Below are 25285 nucleotides of genomic sequence, written 5' to 3'. Positions count from 1 at the left end.
TGGAAATACAAATCTATTAGACTAGAGAGATAGTTAAGATAAACAGATCAGGAGAAAGAAGGTTACGGTACAGTAGTTTTGTTTTGTTTTGCTGCAGTTATAGCCTTTGTGGGTTTGCCCTTGCATGTCTGATTAACCTTGTGCAGTATTACATCTCTGTAAAACCACATGCTGTGCAGGAAGATTAGCAAGCACTTTAAGAAGGGAGAAACATCTGGGACAATAAGGTACTTAAATAATATGTTACAGATGCTCACACACACACACACACACACACACACACACACACACACACACACACACACGTCTTTATTTCTGTCTAGTGGATTAATTTGGTGTGTTGTGAAGAGTACGGCAGATTATTTTATGGAAATGTTTTCCATTGCTGCTTGTACCTAATCTACATTATGTAAGGATTTGGACAACATTGTGTTTTTATATTGTCCTACACTGTGTACAGCTCAAGATCAAGAGGGGAGAATATTGTGTGTGTTTGTGAAGGGGAGGAGCAGGGGGGGGGGGGGGGGGTGTGACAGGAGGATAAGCCCATTGTCCAGATGAAATGCATGTACTTTATACATTTGATTGATTGATATAGCGCTGTGATTGGAGCAAGACAGTAAAATGTGTCACGATTGTCTCTGTGTGAATGTAGGCTGGAACCGTGCGGGACTCCATGGCCAAATCCCTGTATAGCGCCCTGTTTGACTGGATCGTCTTCAGGACCAACCATGCCCTGCTCAACAACAAAGACCTGGAGGACAGTGCCAAGGTAAGATTTAGACCTACACTACCGGTCAAACGTTTTAGAACACCTACTCATTCAAGTGTTTTTCTAAAAAAATTTAAACTATTTTCTACATTGTAGAATAATAGTGAAGACATCACAACTATGAAATAACACATATGGAATTATGTAGTAACCAAAATTGTGTTAAACAAATCAAAATATATTTCATATTTGAGATTCTTCAAATAGTCACCCTTTGCCTTGATGACAGCTTTGCACACTCTTGGTATTCTCTCAACAAGCTTCACCTGGAATTATTTTCCAACAGTCTTGAAGGAGTTCCCACATATGTTGAGCACTTGTTGGCTGCTTAACCTTCACACTGCGGTCCCACTCATCCCAAACCATCTCAATTGGGTTGAGGCCGGGGGATTGTGGAGGCCAGGTCATTTGATGCAGCACTCCATCACTCTCCTTCTTGTTAAAATAGCCCTTACACAGCCTGGAGGTGTGTTGGGTCATTGTTTTATAGAAAAACAAATGATAGTCCAACTAAGCCCAAACCAGATGGGATGGCGTATCACTGCATAATGCTGTGGTAGCCATGCTGGTGAAGTGTGTCTTGAATTGTAAATAAATCACAGACAGTGTCACCAGCAAAGCAGCACCACACCAGAACACCACCTCCTCCATGCTTCACAGTGGGAAATACACATGTAGAGATCATCTGTTCACCGACACCGTGATTGGAACCAAAAATCTCCAATTAGACCGGTGGAAATCTAATGTCCATTGCTCATGTTTCTTAGCCCAAGCAAGTCTCTTCTTATTATTGGTGTCCTTTTAATGGTGGTTTCTTCGCAGCAATTCGACCATGAAGGACTGACTCACACAGTCTTATCTGAACAGTTGATGTTGAGATGTGTCTGTTACTTGAACTCTGAAGAATTTATTTTGGGCTGCAACTTCTGAGGCTGGTAACTCTAATGAACATATCCTCTGCAGCAGAGGTAACTCTGGGTCTTCCATTCCTGTGGCGGTCCTCATGAGAGCCAGTTTCATCAGAGCGCTTGATGGTTTTTGCGACTGCGCTTTCAAAGTTCTTGAAATTTTCCGTATTGACTGACAATTCATGTCGTAAGGTAATGATGGACTGTCATTTCTCTTTGCTTATTTGAGCTGCTCTTGCCCTAATATGGCTTTTACCAAATAGGGCTATCTTCTGTATACCCCACTACCTTGTCACAACACAACTGATTGGCTCAAACGCATTAAGAAGGAAAGAAATTCCACAAATTAACTTTGAACAAGGCACACCTGTTAGTTGAAAACCATTCCAAGTGACTACCTCATGAAGCTGGTTGAGAGAATGCCAAGCCTGTGCTAAGCTGTCAAGGTAAAGGCTGGCTATTTGAAGAATCTCAAATATAAAAAATATTTTGATTGTTTAACACTTTTTTTGGTTTTTACATGATTCCATATGTGTTATTTCATATTTTTGATGTCTTCACTATTATTCTACATTGTGTAAAATAGCAAAAATTAAGAAAAACCCTTGAATGAGTAGATGTGTCCAAACTTTCGACTGGTAGTGTACACACACACAGCACACATCAAGTCGTTTATGTAAGCACTGACACACATTCCCTCACACACATTCTTCACACTCATGCAAGCTCTGACACACACACATACATAATATACAGTTGAAGTCGGAAGTTTACATACACCTTAGCCAGACACATTTAAACTCAGTTTTTCACAATTCTTGACATTTAATCAGAGTAAAAATTCCCCGTCTTAGGTCAGTTAGGATCACCACTTTATTTTAAGAATGTGAAATGTCAGAATAATAGTAGACAGAATTATTTATTTCAGCTTTTATATCTTTCATCACATTCCCAGTGGGTCAGAAGTTTACATACACTCAATTAGTATTTGGTAGCATTGCCTTAAACAATTTAAACTTGGGTCAAATGTTTCGGGTAGCATTCCACAAGCTTCCCACAATAAGTTGGGTGAATTTTGGCCCATTCCTCCTGACAGAGCTGGTGTAACTGAGTCAGGTTTGTAGCCCTCCTTGCTCGCACACACTTTATCAGTTCTGCCCACAAATTGTCTATAGGTTTGAGGTCAGGGCTTTGTGATGGCCACTCCAATACCTTGACATTAATTTTTCCATTATTAAAGTGGCTGGAGTTGAGTCAGTATGTTGGCAGGAGCCACTCAATGCTAGTGGTGGCTGTTTAACAGTCTGATGGCCTTGAGATAGAAGCTGTTTTTCAGTCTCTCGGTCCCAGCTTTGATGCACCTGTACTGACCTCGCCTTCTGGATGATAGCGGGTTGAACAGGCAGTGGCTCAGTGGTTGTTGTCCTTGATGATCTTTATGGCCTTCCTTTGACATCGGGTGGTGTAGCTGCCCTGGAGGGCAGGTAGTTTGCCCCCAGTGATACATTGTGCAGACCAAACAGTTCAGTTCAAACAGTTCAAACAATCAGACCAGAGGACATTTCTCCAAAAAGTACCATCTTTGTCCCCATGTGCAGTTGCAAACCGTAGTTTGGCTTTTTTATGGCGGTTTTGGAGCAGTGGCTTCTTCCTTGCTGAGCAGCCTTTCAAGTTATGTCGATATAGGATTCGTTTTACTGTGGATATAGATACTTTTGTACCTGTTTCCTCCAGCATCTTCACAAGGTCCTTTGCTGTTGTTCTGGGATTTATTTGCACTTTTTGCACCAAAGTACGTTCATCTCTAGGAGACAGAACACGTCTCCGTCCTGAGCAGTATAACAGCTGCGTGGTCCCATGGTGTTTATACTTGCGTACTATTGTTTGTACAGATGAATGTGGTACCTTCAAGCGTTTGGAAATTGCTCCCAAGGATGAACCAGACTTGTGGTCTACAATTATCAGTCTTTGCTGATTTCTTCTGAATTTCCCATGATGTCAAGCAAAGAGGCACTGAGTTTGAAGGTAGGCCGTGAAATACATCTACAGGTACACCTCCAATTGACTCAAATGATGTCAATTAGCCTATCAGAAGCTTCTAAAGCCATGACATAATTTTCTGGAATTTTCCAGCTGTTTAAAGGCACAGTCAACTTAGTGTATGTAAACTTCTGACCCACTGGAATTGTGATACAGTGAATTATAAGTGAAATAATCTGTCTGTTAACAATTGTTGGAAAAATTACTTGTGTCATGCACAAAGCAGATGTCCTAACCGACATGCCAAAACTATAGTTTGTTAACAAGAAATTTGTGGAGTGGTTGAAAAACGAGTTTTAATGACTCCAATCTAAATGTATGTAAACTTCCGACTTCAACTGTACATACGCACACAAACACATACACACACACACACACACACTCTCTCTCTCTCTCTGTCACTGGCTCACTCACACACACATAATTTCATCACAGGCCAGTAGAATTCGTCACGTTTTTGCACTGTGATTAAGATTGCTTAGGCTGTGTGTTCCAGCAGGGTTCAGAGTGTAGAAAAACCAGAGGAGCTTGTTAGCTTTTAGCTGGCATTACACTAACAGACCTTTTCTTTTCTTACATAACCTCATGTCTAGCTCTATTGACCTCTTTCATTTGGTCTGTGGCTCTATATAAAGGTCTCTCTATCTCTCTCTCAATTTCTTTGTTACTGTTATCTGTACTGAATATGTTTCGCTCTATCTCAGTTTGGTGTGTACTGAAGTTGCATCATTTTTGCTGCATGTGGGTTTGGGAGGGGTCACCGTGGCAGCTGACTGGCTTTGCCCAGTGGGCATGCAAAGGATTAGATCACAGATCATATTTGCTTCTCTCCGCCCAAATGCGTGCGTGTGTTTGTGTCCACATGTGTGCCCAGAAAATTGAGGCAGATGGCATGATGGCCTCTTCTGCTTGTTTTGGTGGTGCTCAACAGACGTGTGTGTGTGTGTGTGTGTGTGTGTGTGTGTGTGTGTGTGTGTGTGTGTGTGTGTGTGTGTGTGTGTGTGTGTGTGTGTGTGTGTGTGTGTGTGTGTGTGTGTGGGAGGGCAGATGAGGGTAGATTTAGACTGCTGTGGTTTGGGGCAATGTTAGAGGCACTGTTGTCCCTTAGCTCTCTTCTGTCCCACAGTGCTCTCTGATGTGCTCAGCCAGACCTCTAGACTCTTGAGACATAAGATATTGGAGCAGAGTTGAACATCCATCTGTCACTCACAATTTGTCATTCCCCTGTTTTTTGGGGGTCTTTCAAATTGTACGCTTTTCATGAGGCCTGCATAGAGATAGCATGATGGCATGGACAGTGACATATGGTGCACCGTTATTCCATTATGTTCGGGTTATGTAGGTTTTGATGGAAGGTTCATCAAGAGCTCTTTGTCTTTTTTTCTAAATTGAGTATTATGTACTCAAATGTTTAATATTTGATCAATGCCAAAAAAAAACTGAACTCTCTCTTTCACTTCAGATTCTTTCAATTGGAGTGTTGGACATCTTTGGCTTTGAAGACTACGAGAACAACAGCTTTGAGCAGTTCTGCATCAACTTTGCCAACGAGAGGCTCCAATACTACTTCAATCAGCACATCTTTAAGCTTGAGCAGGTAAGAGGTGTGTGTGTGTGGTTGTGTGTGTGTGGTTGTGTGTGTGTCAGTGCTTATGGACCACACTTCAGGTCAACAACAGAATGAAGAGCGTTCAGTCATACTCCGGACTGGCATACAAGTTTTAACTGATGTTTGAACCACAGTGTCGTGTGGACAATAATGTCTCCTATTCAATCCGATGCTGTGACTGTAGAAATAGAAGGAAGCTGCGAGTCTACCCATCATGGAATGTTGACTTGAATGCAAATGTCCATTCTAGTAATTATATATTTCTATAGTTGTGATTTATGGCTCTTTAGCTGAGATGTGTGAGCACTTTAACCTGAAAGCAGTGACTGATCTGCCTGTTTACAAGTTCCACAGTGGCTATTGTGAGGTGTGTTGTCATTTCCTTTCTATAGTACCCTCACCTTGGTCTTATTCGCTGGGCACACAATCGCTCACACCCAGTCGTTGTGTGTGTGTGTGTGTGTGTGTGTGTGTGTGTGTGTGTGTGTGTGTGTGTGTGTGTATATATATGTATGTCTGCGCTTCAGAGTGGGTATGTGTTCGTGTCACTGCATTGAATCTACTCCACATTCCACAACATTATGTTTATAGATGATTTCTCCAAAAATGATAGGGCTTTTTATCGCTTCAGATTGAAACAGTAGATGAAAACCACATAGAATGAATAGGGTTGTGAAAAAGGGCTATTTCCTCATCGTCGGAAGGAATGCAGTAAATGCACGGTTTACGAGGTCTGGAATTTACGCACTCAAGAGGTTTCCAGGCGGGGTGTTTTGATTTGGTTTTGATGAGGATGTTTTGGCCTTCTTGGCTACCGACTCGAGTAACGCTGCCTGTCTCCCCTCTGTCTGTGTTTACCACTTATAATGACCTGGAGATAGGCTTGTTCTATTCATGTTTTGTATGCATGGTGTTTATTGTTTTGGTTTATGTCTCATTTAGCCTATTTAGGCTAGCGCCCCAGTGCCTGGCTTATGAGGACTTTTGAGTTGGTTCATTTGCTTATGGCATACTAGGAGAACTTTTGAGTGTGGTTCGTTTCTTACTCAGGTTCTGTGTGTTTTAAATTTCTTATGCAGACTTTTCAGTGTGGTAAGTTTCTTTTGCGGACTTTTGAGTATTTGAAGTAGCTTATGTGGGGCCTTACCATATCCGCGTTGCGGACTGAATCACAGAATCCAGACATTAAAACGGAATTCAACAATATTCTAAAATATACTTGGTAGAAAATCAACTAAATTGATTGAACTTATTAGAAAATGTATTAATTTGACCATAAGACATGAAACAAAATGTGTCAGTGATTCATATTCCCTGCAACTTTCTGAAAAGGCAATGGCCGTATCTGTATGCGCGTGTATGTCTACCCTTTGTGCAGCCGTTAGCGATGATGCTAACGATAACCTTCTTGTTGAGATGATCCCAAAAACCTTCTAAATGTTATTTGACGAGGTGAACTATGCCTACCTGGCAGGATGATATCATGATTATTTGCATCAATCCAGTGGCCTTTTGTTTTGCAAACTCCGTAATCACATGTGCGCTACAGAAACTCCACTGACCAAAGAATCTTCTCTTGCTGGTGCGCACTTGAATTAAAAGTTAACTACACTCAACATTTTATCCTGATGTGGTTTAAGCATTATTGTGGGCTTAGAACATCCAATTCATTTTTTGTATTATTTTTCTCTGTACCAGAAAGTATAGTTCATCCATCCTAGCATTAATTCTATGATGCATGTTTTTATTTATTTATTCTTTATTTAATCAGTGCCCGTATCCACAAAACATCTGAGAAGTAGTGCTGATCTAGGATCTTTCCATATAATATTATTTATTATGATCTAAAAGTCAAAACTGTTCATTGATCAGCACTCCTACTGAGACGCTTTGTGGATACAGGACCTGGTCCCATTGAGATAGGGTTAACTTGAAAAAGAGATTCCTGAGTCCTTTAGCTGCTGCTTGTCATTGCTGTGACCGGTCATTTGTGTCAGAAACTGTGTCAGTACTGTTACCTCTCCATGACTCACCACCTGCACGACTACACGTATCTACTACCCACTGCCATTACAGTGAAATAGCAAGGCAGAAAGGGCACACACACACACACACACACACACAGCTGCTAAGTGGTTGCGCTAAAGCAGGACCTTTTAGATTCACTCTTCTATCAATTGATTTTGTCTGTAATTGTGTTTGAGTGTTTTCATATCTAATCAGGTAATCATTATTTTACTGTAGGTCTTTCCCTCTTTGTCTAAGTGTAGAATAATGTATGTGTGGTGGAATCTCTCTGTTCTATTTCAACCATCGCTACACTGCATGTAGGGCTGTTGCGGTGACATTGGCCTCATGAAGGCAGTCAAATTCCACTTGGCTGTTTAGTCACGGTAATTAGGCTTCTCCAAGCTCTAATGCTGCTGATGGTCATTAGTAACCTACCAAACTTGCTAACTGCCTGGTACTCAGCACTCTATTGTCCCTCTAATCACTCTGACATCAAAGCAAATGTAATAAAAAATCAAATCAACCACTTCATGTTGCCCAACATTTCTATAAAATCAGAGTGATGGCCTCTATTAAAAAGAGGAGGCTCCCATCAGCTTTCTATAGGCCATATTTATTTCTCAACTCTCCTAATATTAAGCACATTGCTTATCACTTGTGAATTATATATTATCACTTGTGAAGGATGCCCAGAAACAATGCCTTTTTTGTTGACTTTTTCAAATCATAGTCGCACACCTCATGTAGCCTAGCCGATAGGCCTATACATGTTTTGATAAGGTTTGTATCACAACTAAAGTGGCCAGATAACTTCCAATGTAGCACATTAATCCGCTTTACAAGGGGTGTAGAGCCTAACTGGCATACATGAGCAGTGCGTGAGTTTCAAGTTTGGGGAAGATCATTTTCACCATAAAATGACCACCACCACCTTTATAATAAAAGCATTACCTGCATAATTGCATTTACAGACCCTTTTTGATAATGGTATTTTCACGGTAATGGAACATTCACGATTATAGCCAACTGCCATGTGCGCATTGCTGCGCTTATAATGTGAAGAAATAGCCTAATAGTTGATCACATTTTAAGCTACACGTTGTGTCAGCCTCATTGCGTAAAAACGTTTTTTTGATGCTAGTGGTTGTATTAATTTGGGATCTATCGCATCCCACAACTGTCCCAGACTATGTTTGGAAACATATAGCCCAACGTTTGTAGAACAACTAAAGTTACATTAATAACTCTCAATAAAACATATAGGAGTATCTATTTCTTCATTAACCGCTCAACACAGAATAGCCGCATGTGCGCAAATCGTTTGGAGAAAATATCCTTTCTGTTTTATTCCACTTTGTTCAATTGTATTCTTCATACTATAAAATAATGTCACGGAATTCTAACCAAATCTTGTCTGATAAATGAGCTAGTGTAGCCCACAGCCATATGGCATAGCCAGATCAGGGCCTAACATAAGGACAACTCAGAGTATACTTTTCTGTTTTTCTGGAAATAGACTACATTTTCTTTAGACCTGCCTAAAATAAATAATCGATTTATTGTGAAGGTGTAGGCTGCATTACATGGATTTATTAGACTTTTTAAAATGTAGATGTTCCAAAGGTTTGCATCAGTGACTTGTAGGCTGTGTGGAAGCCAGGAGATGCTAAATGTGTTTATGTTAATTCACGGTCAATTACCTTGAGACCGACCGTTATTTGCTTGACAATCACCCGGCTGACAAAATTTTGTGACTGCCTGCACTTCCTCAGTGTACTTTAGTTAACATTTAGCATGTCACCCGTGAGTAAATTAGGTCTGGAGGACCTAGGCTGTGTGATGAGCTGTCATTACGAGGCTGAGACACTTGAGTTTTCATTAACACAGTAATACTCTGTCTGTCTCGGTCTATCATGATGAGAAACTGGTGAGCAACACTTCAGTTGTCCTTAACACAATGACATACCCTGCACCCTCGTTCTGCAGTCAACACATCTCTGATACACATGCATACAACTACAGTGGATGTGGTATGCACTGCATGTTAGGTCGTCTACTCTGTAAACCACCGTAGCTCTCTCATTCTCATGGTAACCTCCTAAAACTGATGCTGGATAGATGTACGCTGTGATCAGACAGACAGACACGATGGCTGTCACCGCTCGTCTCCCTCTCTCCGGTCCCTGATTGGCTGTGGCAGGTCGGCGGGCGGGCCCATCGCTGCCAGCTGGAGGAGGGGAGGGGGGGGGGGGCAGTGTTTTTAAACATGTGGGCTAATGTCCCTTCACTCACAATGACGCTCACATATAACCACCAGCTGGCATTGGCTATGTCATCTGTTTCTGTCACCTCCACTCTGTGGGCTGGGAACACACGTGTGCGCACACACACACACACACACACACAACATACTGAGTGTTTTTAGCCCAGCTTAGGGCCTTCACAGCAATTTTTGAAATGCACTAATTGCTCTTTTCTCATAAAAAGGAACTTTTGATATGAAGTGAAATAATACAAAATGATTTTCTGAACAAATACAGCTGGTCAATTGTACAGTGTTGGTTAATATTAGTTCAGGTGTGAAACAAAATGTGTCATTTGTCATGGAAAACATTGTTGTGTAAGGCCCTGTCAAACATAACAGTAGCTAAAACCAACCAAGCCTTAGTAAATCTTATGAAGTCAGTGTTTTTCTGTTAGGCCTATACTGTAGATTTCTATCATCATACCTCACTTTGATATTAAGGGGACTTTGAGCAGTTCTGGACCGGTTCCGACTGGTGTACAAAGCGCTCTGTGAACGTCGCAGGGTTCAGTGCTGGAAAGCCCCATCTGCCTGCTTCCCGCTACCACCCTGTCAGCAAAGCAAAGACATCACATTTTCTGGCCTACCTAGACAAAGAATCGACAGAGCCCAGCCTGGGAGACGGCATATCAAATCAAAGTTTATTGGTCGCGTACACAGATTAGCAGAGGTTATCACAGGTGCACCGAAATGCCCCTGCGAAAACAAACACACACATAATCCATATGAAAGGGGACAGTTCAGCAATTTGATCAATCGTGGTTTCATCTCGCTGGGATTATTTTCAGCCAGATTTAGAGCTCTCAATGTGAATAGTTTGTAAATAATTTTGTAGAATTGAAACACAGACACTTTCTCTTAGTCACAGAAGGACGGAGTCACCTTTTGTGCGTAAAGCTGAAGTTGTAACGACTCTGCAAACATTCTAATGGTGTCTCTGCATCGCTCAGAGGAGGCTTGGTAGAAGATGCTCTGTCGTCAGTTCTATGAAATGAGGCCAAATTTGTACCGTCACTAAATGTGATCAGATTTGTTTTACAGTTATAAGAAAGGTGAAATCTTATAAGTTATTTGTAATTTGATTGTTACTATATTTAGAAAGCATTGCAGGTACTTCAAGCCCTATTCCCCCACTTATGTTTAATAGAAAAAAAAGTTGTATAGTTGTTTATATTTTCATAATATTATTTCCTTGAGCTTTTGTCCTCAAAAGTGAGTACACCTCAGCAATGTATAACTATCTTTATCAGAAAGGTGAGTTCCAGACCTTTCTAGAACTCTGCCGCATTACTAGTTATTCTTTATGGCTATCTCATGAAATGAATTACTTTTGGGAATGTCTATTTAGGCGGAAATCTACATTTTGCCGTAACATTCTGACACATGATCAGGACCTGTCCTTGTGATGGCCAACTAGTAAGTAGGAAACTGCCACTTAAGCATTTACCCCAAAAACATCACCCCTAATGTTGCTTTAAGGTGATTAAAGTTTATTATAAGTTCACCCAAAAGTTTGGCCCTGCATAGTTATTGTTTTTTCATATGGGAGTTTATTTTACAATAGAAACTGTGGAGGTTAAATTGAGTACCAGGCCCTGTGTAAGGGGTTGCCAGATTCTGAATGATTTGTGTTTGTGAATAGTAGTGTGGTCATGTCCCCTCCCTCCCTCTGACGTTTGAATGAAGAAAAATACTACACACCTCTAATCCCCATCCCTTGCTCTGGGTCGAAGTTGCACAGATCTAGGATCAGCCTACAATCTCCAAATCCTAATCTGATAAGATCCTGATGAAATGCAAAAACGACCTCAGATTAGTGTGTAGGGTCAATTTATTCCACTCCCCCTTGCTTGCGCTCAATCTAGGATCAGCTATCCAGTTTATCCTCCCCAAATCCTAACTTGAATTGTTAGGGTGATGACATGCAAAAATGAGTCCTAGTCCTCTTCCCCCACACTGGGCCCTCTCACCTCTCCAACCAATCAGTTACTCTTATCAGCAGCGAGTATTTGAGTGTTTACATTTGAACAGTGGCCAAAGCAAATAGGACCCCACCGAATAGTATTACCCACAGGGGCCCGACTCCAATGTTTACACCACCATGCCAATTGCTCCTTAATTTTCGCTCCGTATGAAAATGATTTACAGACGTATCCGAGCTCAAAAGCACTTGACCACAGCCTCTATGCGAACAGTGTATCACATTTAGGCACTCTCCTGAGATATATGGACTTCTCACCAACTTCAAGAAAACATCTGTGCTCTGGTGTCTGTGTTTGAAATCAGAGGGTGATTCAATTCTGCCTTTTCTATGAATAATTGTGTAAATGGAATGCCAGTTCATTCATGATGCATCACCCACCCACTGAAGTCTGGAAACTTAATGAAATGTAAAATGGTCATCATTTTGATAGGATTTCATTAGCTTTACCGGAACCGCCTTATTCCAACCCCGTAGCTACTATTTCCGGTCAGTGAGTTCAGCTTACGCCTTGAGGACGTCATCACTATGAGTCATGTGGACCCGTCTTAAGTCCCAATCCTCTGACTCCTTCAGAACTCTCTGCTCTACAGTATTAGTACAGAGAAAGTAAACTACCCTCACTAACACCGATAGCCTGATCCCAGATCTATTCATCCTATGTTGCCTCTTTCCAACTCCTATTGGCAAGACTGCTCTAACAAATCTGGGATCAGGCTATACAGAGATGCTCCATGACTCACAATGCTGTATCTATACTGTAGCTGCTTTTAAAGGTGTAAAATCACCATAACCTGCTCCCAACTCCCTCTACAGACCCAGTGTTCCTCCCTACACTTCAATAAACCACCCTTTCATTTTATAGTAACGAGAGAGAGCCTGCTTCTGTCCCCTACGGCCCTGGGCCATTAACACTGGGGCAGCCTGCCAAGCACAATACAGCATAGGATGCCGAGAGAGAGCAGTGAAAAAGAGGAGAGTGCGAGAGAGAGAGAGAGCCGAGTGACAGAGAGCAAGTGACCGAGAGGGGGAGAGAGAAAGAGAGAGACAGAGCACAGGAAGAGAGCACAAACTGCAGTAATAGATGATACGGCCATAACCCCTGAAAAGCTCTGTTGCACATAAAACTTATGTTCCCCTCTGTAATACAGGAAGGTTTAGGCCTTGATTGCTTTGCCCTGTGTTTAGTGCAGATTTGTCATGTCCCAGGTTGGAATTTCTTTGACAATTCAAAAAATATATATAAATATATATTTTGAACTTTTGTCTTTTGTGATAGATGAACACAGGAGCACTGTCATAATGAGACGGTATAGTAATGCTTCATGATGTGAGTAAGTTGTATGTACAATTTCATGGGTATAGTTTGCCTCTAGTTGCCACTTGGGCTGAGGAATAGAAAGACTTATTTCCTCTAAAACGCACACTAATGACTAATTTGTCATTTCTGGTTCCTTTTCCACAACCTCTTTTCTCTAACTACTGCATGTTAAGAAGGCTTTTCTTAGTGTGCTTGCCACATGTCAAGTCGCACACATGAAAGCATGTTCCTGCTTCAGCTGGCCACACCGTAAGCCCTGCTAGCCGCAGAGATGGGCGTCCCGGCTAGTTCCACTTCCTGGTCCTCTGTTGTTGTGATGGTGTCTGACCCAAAGATGCACACGATGGCTCCCACAGGGCTTCTGGGTCATACTACAGTAGTCGGGAGAGCTCGAGGGGCTTAGAACACCCAGCTAACATACGTGACCTGCACCCCTAAACCTGTTTATATCCCCCCCAACTCCACTGGGTTCCAGGTGTCATAAACTGATGGTTTTCTAGACTTTCTTCGCGACGTTACACTGTAAAAAGTCTCGCCCTCATTTTTTGGGGGGGAAACTGTTCACACTTGGAGACCTTTGTTGTATAGTTAACGTCTGGTCTGTTTCAATGTGGCTTATGCTTTCTGTGTCCAGTATGAAGGAAGTTAATCCTTAAGAGTCTATTGACGCACCCATGCGTCAATCTAAGTAACATAATACAACAATCGGCTAGCAGAATCCGTCAGTTTAAGCTAGAGATATCAGGTTTGGGCAATCCACTGCATCCGCCTATGCCGGCCTGCAACTGTGTTTATCATACCATGAGCCGAAAATCGGTCTTCTCACAAATGTCTGTAACGCCCAAACGGCACTCATCTGAAGGTAACCCATACAAACGAAGGGTTGAAGGTAGTTTTGTGCCAACAAAATATGTGGCCAAAAAAACTAAAGTACTTCCTGAGACGGATACTTCAAAACCTTAGTCAAAAAATAAATCCTAAGGAATCAATGCAATGCATTTTTATGGGCTAGTAGTAAAGACCAAACTCAATATTTTATCTAATAATCTTTTTATCATTTTTTTTTATACCTAATGTGGTCCTAAAATAACAAATCTAATAGCTAAATGATCCATGGTATGACCATCTTAAAACAATTCCATATGTTAGCTTAGCATGTACCATCGCCTTCCAGTCGTTGTGCTAACGCTTGTTAGCAATTGCGCTAGCGCTTGTTATCAACTTCCTTCAAACTGCACGCAGAGACTTAAGAATTGTATTCACGAGTTTATCTGACTCTGGGGAAGTAGATAAAGGGCCTCAAATTCCCGAAGTATCCCTTTAAAGTTAGCAGAATGTACCATAACAAGTGTGATGAATTTACTGTTCAATCATGTTGTTTCTCTGCTGCATTCCCCAGACTTTTGACTTGACCTTCACATGAATTGAATAAACCAAAGGGGAAATGTTATGTATTGGATGATTTGTGAACAACTTTTACCGTCAGCACTTTCTGACACCACATCACTGTTGTTCCCCCCTGCCTCCTCAGGAGGAGTACAGGGCAGAGGGCATCAGCTGGCACAACATCGACTACATCGACAACACCGGCTGCATCAACCTCATCAGCAAGAAGCCCACTGCGTTGCTCCACCTGCTGGACGAAGAGTGCAAGTATGTGAGCTGTCACGTCAAAGCCTTTCTCTTTTCGCCATCCTTTTTTTTGTACACGCCTGTCCTAGTTAAAGCAATACCTCTGGGCAGTTTCCTGCAATGTCACATTAAGATGTGTACTTTCTTTCCAAAACCTGTAAAAAGGGTTTGTTCTTGAATGTCCTCAAGCTCCTAAGAACATAGTAGTTGGGAAGGATTAGGCAGGGCTCAGAAGATTGTGCTGGTTTTATACAGTCAGGTCCAACATTATTGGTATCTTTTGTTTGCTCTTATGTACTTCTCTTTTCAATTCAAACTACAGGTTTTCAATTGGGTTCATGTCCAGAGACTGAGATGGCCTCTGCAAAATGATGATTTTGTGGTCAATTAACCATTTCTTTGTGGATTTTTGATGTGTGCTTGGTGGTATTGTCTTGCTAGAAGATCCACTTGTAGCCAAGTGTCAGCCTCCTGGCAGAGGCAACCAGGTTGTTGGATAAAATGTTCTGGTACTTGGTAGAGTTCATAATGCTGTTGACCTTAATAAGGGCCCCCAGGACCAGTAAAAGCAAAATAGCCCCGTAACAACCAAGAGCCACCACCATATTTTACCGTAGGTATGAGGTACTTCTCAGGATATGCTTACGTTTTTGGATGAAACCTACAGTTTGAATTGAAGGGGCCACTCTATAGGCGCAGACAAATGATATCAAGGATCTGGAAAGATGATGTATGGAGGGATGGCTTAAGATCCCTCCCAAAGTGTTCTACAATCTCATAAAATGTTTGAGAAAATAGGCTGTGTCATTATCCTCGCAAGGGGAGGGTGCTGGAGTATTGAAATCAAATCCAATTTTATTTGTCACATGTACCGAATACAACGGGTTGTAGACTTTACTGTGCTTGCTTATGAGCCCTTCCCAATTATGCAGAGTAAAAAAAAAAAAAAAAAAAAGACAAATAAAAATAGTGCAAAAAATTATCTTTTTTTCCCCTATATTTTTTTGTATTACTTGTATCTATTTTCCTGAGCAAATGTATTACAGTAGTATAAAATAATATCATTTTCAAAAAAGAAATTGCATACAGTATAGCTCAGTGTTTGTATTGTTTATTTTACACAGTCTTTTATTGCCAATAATGTTTGACCTGACTATGTCAAACTTCTTTAGGACAAAGCCAATATAAAACCAAGTTAGTTACATTGATGGACCTACACATTTATAGTGACCTTAGTCTCCCTACTTAGTCACCCCGCAGATTACAGACAAGATGAGGAATACAACAGGCTCTCTTCATTACTAGCGAAATGCTTGATTGATTACAGCTTTAGCCAGGCTAACTTAAGCACATAAAAATGATACTCATTCATACGTTTGCCTTTTTGGGGCACATGTACGCTTTCGCCCGCCCTTTTTAAAAGCCTCTCACACAGGCCACTTCACAATACCATCTCAATCCCACATAAGTTAAAGTCAGCCACGCACACAAGAACACACAGGACCACCATGACTGTATTAGCCATGCTAACCTAGCCTAACATAGCTATTAGCGCTGCTAACCACTTAGCCCGGAACACTCATCTGGATGTAATAACAAGTGGATGAATGAGTGTGGGGACTGCTTTCCCAGAGCCACAAGGTCAAAGAGGGATCTTTTTCCCCTCTTAAAGGCCTCCCTCCCGGGCCTCTCACGTGATTTATTTCATCATACGGAGGAACGCGATGGTAATCATTATGAAGCAGCCCAGAACCCACTTAAGATTTCATAATTTATAGTTAAGAGACCGCAAGCTAGCTGAAGCAATCAGAATCTCTCAAGGATAGCATTTGCTTCCAGGGGCCCTACTACAGGTTAGTCCATTTATAACGGGCTAGTGACGCGTTCTCTGACCCCAAGGGGAACCAGGATGTGTCATAGCCTCCGAGGCATGTTTTAGTGTATATGGTGTGTAGTTTACTTTAATAAGGGAGCACGCTACTTTGTACAGAGCAGAGGAGTCCCATAGCATGCTTTAGCTAAAGGGCGAAAGTTTGCGACAATGTGTATGCTAGAAAAAGCTGACACCAATTTACCCCGGTATACCATAGGCTTATAATTTTTGGTATACAGTCCCAAACATATTTATTTGGATAGTGAAGCTAAAACCGTTAATTTGCTTTCAGGTTCAAATGTTTCATATGAGGTGACAGAACAGAATGTCACCTTTTTTATTTGAAGGTATTTTCATACATATTTGTTTTACTGTTTAGAAATGAAAGCACTTTATGTAATGTATCTAGTCCCCCCATTTTCAAGGTGTCATAAGTATTTGGAAAGATCACACACAAAGGTCATACCCCCAAGACATTAATATAAACTTCTCACCATTACCAATGATAGAGGAGGTTAGCATTTGGGGGGGGGGGGGGGGGGGGGGGGGTGTATGATATTTATGCCTCTAACTTTCTCACTCATCATTATTCACGATTCATTCATGATTATCCGTTATCATGGTGGTATTCACATTAATATAGAAGTGTTCAGAAACATTTTATTCTTATTTATAATAAAAGTGACTTGAAAATGCTTTTTTAAATTTTACCATTCATTTTTGGGGGGGCACAACATAATCTGAAACACAAAACAAACTGCAAATGCATTCAACAAGTTGGTAGAGTCACAAGCTTGATGTAGTCATTGCGTGCTAGGAATATGGCAGCAAATACTACACTTTTGACTACTTTAATACACATACAGTGCATTCCAAAAGTATTCAGACCCTTTCACTTTTTCCACATGTTACATTACAGCCTTATTCTAAAATGTATTAAATAAAATATTTCCCTTATCAATCTACACACAATACCCCATAATTGGAAAGTGAAAACAGGTTTTTAGATTTTTTTTTTTAAGAAAAAAAACAACTGAAATACCGTATTTAGTATTCAGACCCATCGCTATGAGACTCGAAATTGAGCTCAGGTGCATCCTGTTTCCATTGATCATCCTTGAGATGTTTCTACAACTTGATTGGAGTCCATCTGTGGTAAATTTGATTGATTGGACATGATTTGGAAAGGCCTGTCTATATAAGGTCCCACTGTTGACAGTTCATGTCAAAATGAGGTCGAAGGAATTGTCCTTAGAGCTCCAAGACATGATTGTGTCGAGGCACAGATCTGGGGAAGGCTACCAAAACATTTCTGCAGCATTGAAGGTCCCCAGGAACACAGTGGCCTCCATCATTCTTCAATGGAAGAAGTTTGGAACCGGCAAGACTCTTCCTAGAGTTTGCCGCCCGGGCAAACTGAGCAATCGAGGGAGAAGGGCCTTGGTCTGGGAGGTGACCAAGAACCCGATGGTCACTCTGACAGAGCTCCAGAGTTCCTCTGTGAAGATGTGAGAACCTTCCAGAAGGACAACCATCTCTACAACACTCCAACAATCAGGCCTTTATGGTAGAGTGGCCAGACAAAGCCACTCCTCAGTAAAAGGCACATGACAGCCCGCTTGGAGTTTTACAAAAGGCACCTAAAGGACTCTCAGGCCATGAGAAACAAGATTCGCTGGTCTGAGGAAACCAAAATTGAACTCTTTGGCCTGAACGCCAAGCATCACGTCTGGAGGAAACCTGGCACTATCCCTACAGTGAAGCATTGTGATGGCAGCATCATGCTGTGGGGATGTTTTTCAGCTGCAGGTACTGGTAGACTAGTCAGGACCGAGGGAAAAATGAACAGAGCAAAAGACAAGGTTCCTTGATAAAAATCTGCTCCAGAGCGCTTAGGACCTCAGGCAGGAGTGGCTTCGGGACAAGTCTCTGAATGTCCTTGAGTGGCCCAGCTAGAGGCCGGACTTGAACTTGATCGAACATCTCTGGAGAGACCTGAAAATAGCTGTGCAGCGACACTCCCCATCCAACCTGACAGAGCTTGAGAGAATCTGCAGAGAAGAATGGGAGAAACTCCCCCAAATACAGGTCTGCCAAGCTTATAATGTCATACCCAAGAAGACTCAAGGCTGTAATCGCTGCCAAAGGTGCTTCAACAAAGTACTGAGTAAAAGGGTCTGAATACTTATGAAAATTTGGTATTTCTGTTTTTGCTTTGTAATTATGGGGTATTGTGTGTAGATTGATGAGGAAAAAACTATTTAATAAATTTTAGAATAAGGCTGTAATGTAACAAATGTGCAAAAAGTCAAGGGGTATGAATACTTTCCGAATGCACTGTATAAGTGAATTTGTCCAAATACTTACAACACCTTCAAATGGGTGGATTTCATTTGAGCCGGATCTTGCTGGAACAGGTCTGGCACCTCTCCGTTTTTGGACTGTTGCTCCGTAGCCTTTCTGGCCGGATCCGAAACCTCTTGTGGCATCTAAAACAGTTTTCACTTTTTGCAACGTGTAAACATTTGAATAAAAGCGATCAACGTTCATTGGAGTGGCCTCTCTGTTAATTCTCCTGCACACCCAAAAAACATAATGTGGAAAAGTTTGTTTTCAGCCCGGGCCTGATATTCTAAGAGTTGATTTTGGTTGGGCCGGTCCGGGCTTATGGTTTGTGCAACATTGTAACCTATGTTTTAGACCAACGCGTGGTCGTGGCTGTGTGAGAAGCACGCCTGTATCTCTAACAGAACTTGAATGGTGTGATAGACATAAGCCTGCAACTCTCATCTCTCCAGCGTTGCACTCTCCAACGTTGTAAAATTATGTAGAATTGCATAAAATGTGTTTATAGACGGCCATATTTTTATTAGACCCTAGGCTACCGAAACATTTCCCCATGTGGGTAACTACTGCAAGCGCCTCTACTCTCCTGCTCTATGCCACTACGCAAATGCAATGCTTTAGTTTGTAAATGTTAAAACATATGTATGGAAATACCCTCAAATAAAAGGTCCCGTTCTGTACTGTCACCTCATATGAAACATTTGATTTCAAATCCATAATGCTGGAGCATAGATCCAAATTAAATGTTTTAGCTTCACTGTCCAAAGGAGGGTCGTCCAAATAAATACGTAGTGGAGTGTAGCTAGAGATTTGTGTCAGGTCATAGGACTTTGTCATGCATTTGTTTCATTGTGAATACTGAGAGGAATACCGAGACGTCTAAAGATGATATGTTACCTGTCAGTAAATACCCTGGTCCCAACTCTGTTTGTGTTGTCATGCATGACCACAGGAGTTAGCAAGGCAGCACAAACTGATCTGGAACCAGGCTAGTCAGATCTCTATCCCTTGGTATCCCATCCTGCAGTCCTTTATATTAATGAATTAACCCTTTTAAACTACCCCCCCCCTCGTTTGTCCCTTTAGTTTTCCCCAGGCCTCTAACCAGACCCTGCTGGACAAGTTCAAGCGGCAGCACGAGGGGAACAGCTACATCGAGTTCCCCGCTGTCATGGAGCCCGCCTTCATCATCCACCACTACGCCGGCAAGGTCAAATATGGGGTCAAGGTAAGGACTGCTGACGTTATTTCATGATGGCAACATGTGTCCTTAGATCAGTGTACTCACCTGTCGACAACACAACATTCTCAACAACAGGTCATACCACATGTCAGCCTGGCTTTGTTAACTGATGATTGCCCTTGACACAAGCCTAAATGTGCTCCTGGGCCTCTAATAAAACCAATGAAATATTCTGTGCCAGAGAAAGTGTAACTAGGTGTGTAGCTAGGTACTGCCCTTGAGAGAAAATCAGAAAATGCTCAGCAAAAGAGAAATGACACAACTGCAAAAACAAATGCATTTATGACACTCTGGTATTTGCCCTGGCCTTGCACCATTCTTCCATTCTTTGAGTCATTTGTCAGACTTCTCAAACATACACTTAGTGTACAAAACATTAGGAACACCTGCTCTTTCCGTGACATAATGGCGTAGACATAGGGTAAATCCAGGTGAAAGTTATTGATGTCACTTGTTAAACCCACTTCACTCAGTGTAGATGAAGGGCAGGAGACAGGTTAAAGAAGGATTTCTAAGCCTTTAGACAATTGAGTGAATGGGCAAGACAAACGATTTCAGTGCCTTTTGAACGGGGTATGGTAGTAGGTGCCAGTCTCACCAGTTTGAGTTTGTCAAGAACTGCAACGCTGCTGGGTTTTTCCCACTCGACAGTTTCCCGCGTGTATCAAGAATGGTCCACCACCCAAAGGACATCCAGCGAACTTGACACAACCGTTGGACGCATTGGAATCAACATGGGCCAGCATCCCCGTGGAACGCTATCTACAACTTGTGGAGTCCATGCCCTGACGAATTGAGGCCGTTTTGAGGGAACTCAATATTAGGAGGGTGTTCTTAATGTTTTGTACACTCAGTGTAGACCGTAGGTATAGTTACAGAAATAAAAACCAGTCCTCTTGTTGTTCCATTGACCTGTTTTGCAATTTGAATCAGATTCACTGCCCAGTTCCCTGCTGTGTTTTGATAAAAAGCTTTATATATGCTGGAGGGGTGATATTTGTTATCATATTGTATATAGGCCCACCCATAACAGCTTTAACTGTAGATATGAAGCTCTCACATATCAGTTGGCAGCTACCGCGCATGTATGCATTAAACGTGTTAGTAATATGGTTGATAATGAACACAGCTGGTACATAAGAAGCCGTGAGTGTAAAAACACCAGTGGAGGGAGAGAGTACATGGAATTGTGTGTGTGTGTGCGACATCAGTGCTACTAAACAAATGTCTTTATTTTCCACCGCAGTGTTTTGCATTCTTAAGTAAAGGGCGTAGTATTCTCTTGCACAATGATATGAAACAAATCGTATTTACATTATCGATGTTCTCTCCTTAAAGGCCCAGTGCAGGCAAACACTTGATTTTCCTATGTTTTATATAGTTCTACACGAGGTTGGAATAATACTGTGAAATTGTGAAAATGATGATAACGCCCTTTTCGTGTTCAAAGGACACATTTGCACTCGGTTTTGGTTTCGAGCTCATAAGTGGGCCATGATATAGTCATTCCCGCATTTGTGTCATAGTTCTTACACATCAAGTGTAGCTAATTACGTTGCCAAATCCTTGCCAGTTCAATCCACCTTAGAGCCATCCCCTCCATTGGGTATTAGTCAGTTCATAGATGTACAATTAGTAGAATGAACACCCAAGTGTTCAATTAAATAACGCTTACCATTAACAGTTTTTCTTCAAATTCTTTATGTTCGTACTGGCAATTCTGCTGCTAAGGTATGGTGTAGCTCATGTCTAATATCTGTATATCTATAGTTGATCTAGTTGATAGATCTGTATACTATCCACCCCCCCCACAGGACTTCAGGGAGAAGAACACAGACCACATGCGTCCGGACATCGTGGCCCTGTTGAAGAGCAGTAAGAACGCCTTCATTTGTGGCCTGATGGGCATCGATCCCGTGGCCACCTTCCGCTGGGCCGTGCTCAGAGCCTACTTCAGAGCCATGGTGGCCTTCAGGGAGGCCGGGAAGAGACACACCGACAAAAAGACTGGTGAGACTAGGGCTGTTATGGTGACCGTATTACTGCCACACCTGGGGGGTCACGAGTCATAACGGTGGTCAAATTCCACGTGACCGTTTAGTCACAGTAATTAGGCTTCTCCAAGCTCTGACGCTGCTGATGGTCATTAGTAGCCTACCAAACTTGCTAACGGCCTGGTGCTCAGCACTCTATTGTTCCTGTAATCACACTGGCATCACTGCAAATGTGATCGAAAATCTAATCGAAACACTTCATGAGTGCCCATGAGCTCATGTTGCGCAATATTTCTATAGGCTATGCAACTGCGTGAGAAAAGAGTTTTGATGGCCTCTTAAAAAGAGGTGGATCCCATCAGCTTTCTATAGGCTAGGCCTAATATATTTATTTATCAACTTTCCTAATATTACGCACCAGTGTTGATTTTAGCATGTAAATCTTGGTGGGGCAAACAACAACAAAACATTGGGATGCATGTCAGCAAAGCCACTACAGAACACAACACTAAACAAAACATTAATTGGACTATAACTGTGACAAATGGTGCTGACAAACTGTTAGGGCCTACATAAAGCTGTCCCAACTGCAGAGCTTTCTTTTCAGCACCATGGAGTGAATCCTTATCACTGCTACACCTGGCTATCAGCAGAGCCTTGTCTGGCAGTCAAACAGTTCATTCAGCCTCGTTTACTGCCTTTTAAAAACATAGCTGAAATGGCTCACTTGCTTAAACAAATGGTTTCTACTGACAGTTGAGATGTACAAACTACGGAATAAGGGGAGCGGATAAGAGGCAATCCGTAATTTCGATTAATGAGCGAGCTAGCGACAGAATTCAGAACATGGGCTATTCTTACAGTGTTCTCCCTGTGCACCAAGTCAGAATCGTAGGATAAATAAAGGGGGACATATAAGTAGGAAATGAAAGCTCTTACAATATTCGATGATTACATTTCTCTAAAACAGGCTATAGGCTACATGTGAACCAACAAGTCAGAACAGTAGGCTAAATTATGAGGGGGAAAGGGACCAAATGATTAGGGTGAGCTACTATGGGCTACTAACAGCTTACTGCACAACATACACTTAGTATTACTTTCTTAGCTACAGTATACATATCTCCCTGGCATATTACATAATTTATGCAGCAGCATAAAATACTTTTTTGGACTTACCTCACAGGAAAGTGGCGCAGCGGTCCTTCTTGTGGTAAAATTTTGTCATCAAAGTCTGGCATTCTCTGGATTTATGGTGCTTTCAAGACAACTGGAAACTCAGAAAAATAAAAGGTTGAATCATGACATCAGTGATCTTCAGTTCAGAGCTCTAGAAAGACAATTGAGTTCCCGACTTGGAATTCCGAGTTGGATGACTGTTCAAAAGTATTTTCCCAGTCGGAGCTCAATTTTTTCAGAGTCCCAGTGTTCTTGTACTCACTTAAGTCTAAGATTTCACAATTCCAAGTTTCCAGTTCATTTTGAACAAGGCAGAAGTCATGCTGGATTGACAGCATGGCAAATGTATTCAATATTTTCTGGCACATTGTGTTGCATGTGAATGTTTATCCTTTTAAGCTTGGAAAGAGACCCTTAAACCCAGACTTGGACCACACACCCACTCCACTGAATAGCAGGCTAGTGATTGCCTTGCAACACTTGCAGTTAGCTGCTGATTTCTTCTAAACCACTCATTGTTGAATTTGCGATTTCCAACTTCTTGTGTAATGTTTATTTCCAAATGCCGATGAGCACAGATACGTTTTATCTGTATTTTCTCTTTATATGACAAGGATCGAAAATAATTTGTCCGTAGATTGTCGACTTGATTCATAATGATGACTGCTTGTCTAGCTTGCTAGCTAAGATTTTGAAAGTATGATGTTGACATGATCAGTCCAATCAAATCTACGGTAGATATAACGTGAATTGACATACTTTTATCTGTGGCCAATGACCTTGAGCCTTCATGGATGGGCACTTCTAATGTACCACCCAAGGGGCTTGAATTTTCAAATTCTCCCCATAGGTTTTGCAGTGACGTAGTGTCCCCATGAGTGACAGAACACTGAACATATCACCGCTTAACTAGAGAACATTGCCAACCCCTATGCTTAGTATTTTCCGCTGGCTGCCTCACCACCACAGAAAGCACTGAGCTAATGCTGAAACACCTGCATTTTGGAGCTGCTTTACTCAAGACCATGTTTGTATGTGGTTTTATTAACACTTTTTTTTTTATATATACATTATTTGCAAACTGATATGTCACACGTATTAATGCCAAAATAACATGCAAAACAGGCACACACAAAAATATAAAGTACCAATCAAAAGTTTGGACACCTACGCATTCCAGGTTTTTTATTTATTTGTACTATTTTCTACATTGTATCATGTAGTAACAAACATGTAGTTGAATCATGTAGTAACAAACAAAATGTGTTAAACAAATCAAAATATATTTGAGATTCTTCAAAGTAGCCACCCTTTGCTTTTGAGGACAGCTTTGAACACTTTTGGCATTCTCTCAACCAGCTTCATGAGGTAGTCACCTGGAATGATTTTCAATTAGCAGGTGTGCCTTGTTCAAAGTTAATTTGTGGAATTTCTTTCCTTCTTAATGCGGTTTAGATAATCAGTTGTGTTGTGATAGGGTAGGGGTGGTATACAGAAGATAGCCCTATTTGGTAAAAGACCAAGTCCACATTATGGCAAGAACAGCTCAAATAAGCAAATAAGCCTTCATGGTCGAATTGCTACAAGGAAACCACTACTAAAGGACACAAATAAGAAGAAGAGACTTGCTTGAGCCAAGAAACACGAGCAATGGACACTAGACCAGTGGAAATCTGTCCTTTGGTCGATGAGTCCAAATGTGAGATTTTCTTTGTTTCAACATCCATGTCTTTGTGAGACGCAGAGTAGGTGAACGGATGATATCCGCATGTGTGGTTCCCACTGTGAAGCATGGAGAAGGTGTGATGTTGTGGGGATGCTTTGCTGGTGACACTGTCTGATTTTATTAAGAATTCAAGGCACACTTAACCAGCATGGTTACCACAGCATTCTGCAGCGACACGCCATCCCGTCTGGTTTGGGCTTAGTGGGACTATCATTTGTTTTTCAACAGGACAATGACCCAACACACCTCCAGGCTATGTAATGGCTATTTGACCAAGGAGGAGAGTGATTGAGTGCTGCATCAGATGACCTGGCCTCCAAAATCACCCGACCTCAACCCAAATTGA

The 25285-nt window shown here is 41.6% G+C and overlaps 1 protein-coding gene across 10 annotated transcripts in view; it reads left to right on the top strand.

The window, feature by feature from the left end:
• myo9ab (myosin IXAb) overlaps positions 1 to 25285 on the top strand; it is a 222456-nt gene that overhangs the window by 143493 nt on the left and 53678 nt on the right. For all 10 annotated transcript variants that reach the window (XM_055934808.1, XM_055934807.1, XM_055934806.1 and 7 more), the window contains 5 exons: positions 656 to 772; positions 5183 to 5317; positions 14478 to 14599; positions 19884 to 20025; positions 21855 to 22050. In XM_055934808.1, the coding sequence (XP_055790783.1) occupies positions 656 to 772; positions 5183 to 5317; positions 14478 to 14599; positions 19884 to 20025; positions 21855 to 22050 (712 nt within the window). The remainder of the gene's footprint in view (positions 1 to 655; positions 773 to 5182; positions 5318 to 14477; positions 14600 to 19883; positions 20026 to 21854; positions 22051 to 25285) is intronic.

Source organism: Salvelinus fontinalis, chromosome 9, assembly GCF_029448725.1.
Source record: "Salvelinus fontinalis isolate EN_2023a chromosome 9, ASM2944872v1, whole genome shotgun sequence".
NCBI classification, from domain to species: domain Eukaryota; kingdom Metazoa; phylum Chordata; class Actinopteri; order Salmoniformes; family Salmonidae; genus Salvelinus; species Salvelinus fontinalis.
Note: the sequence above shows the minus strand (reverse complement) of the source record. Positions and strands in the feature narration are given on the sequence as shown.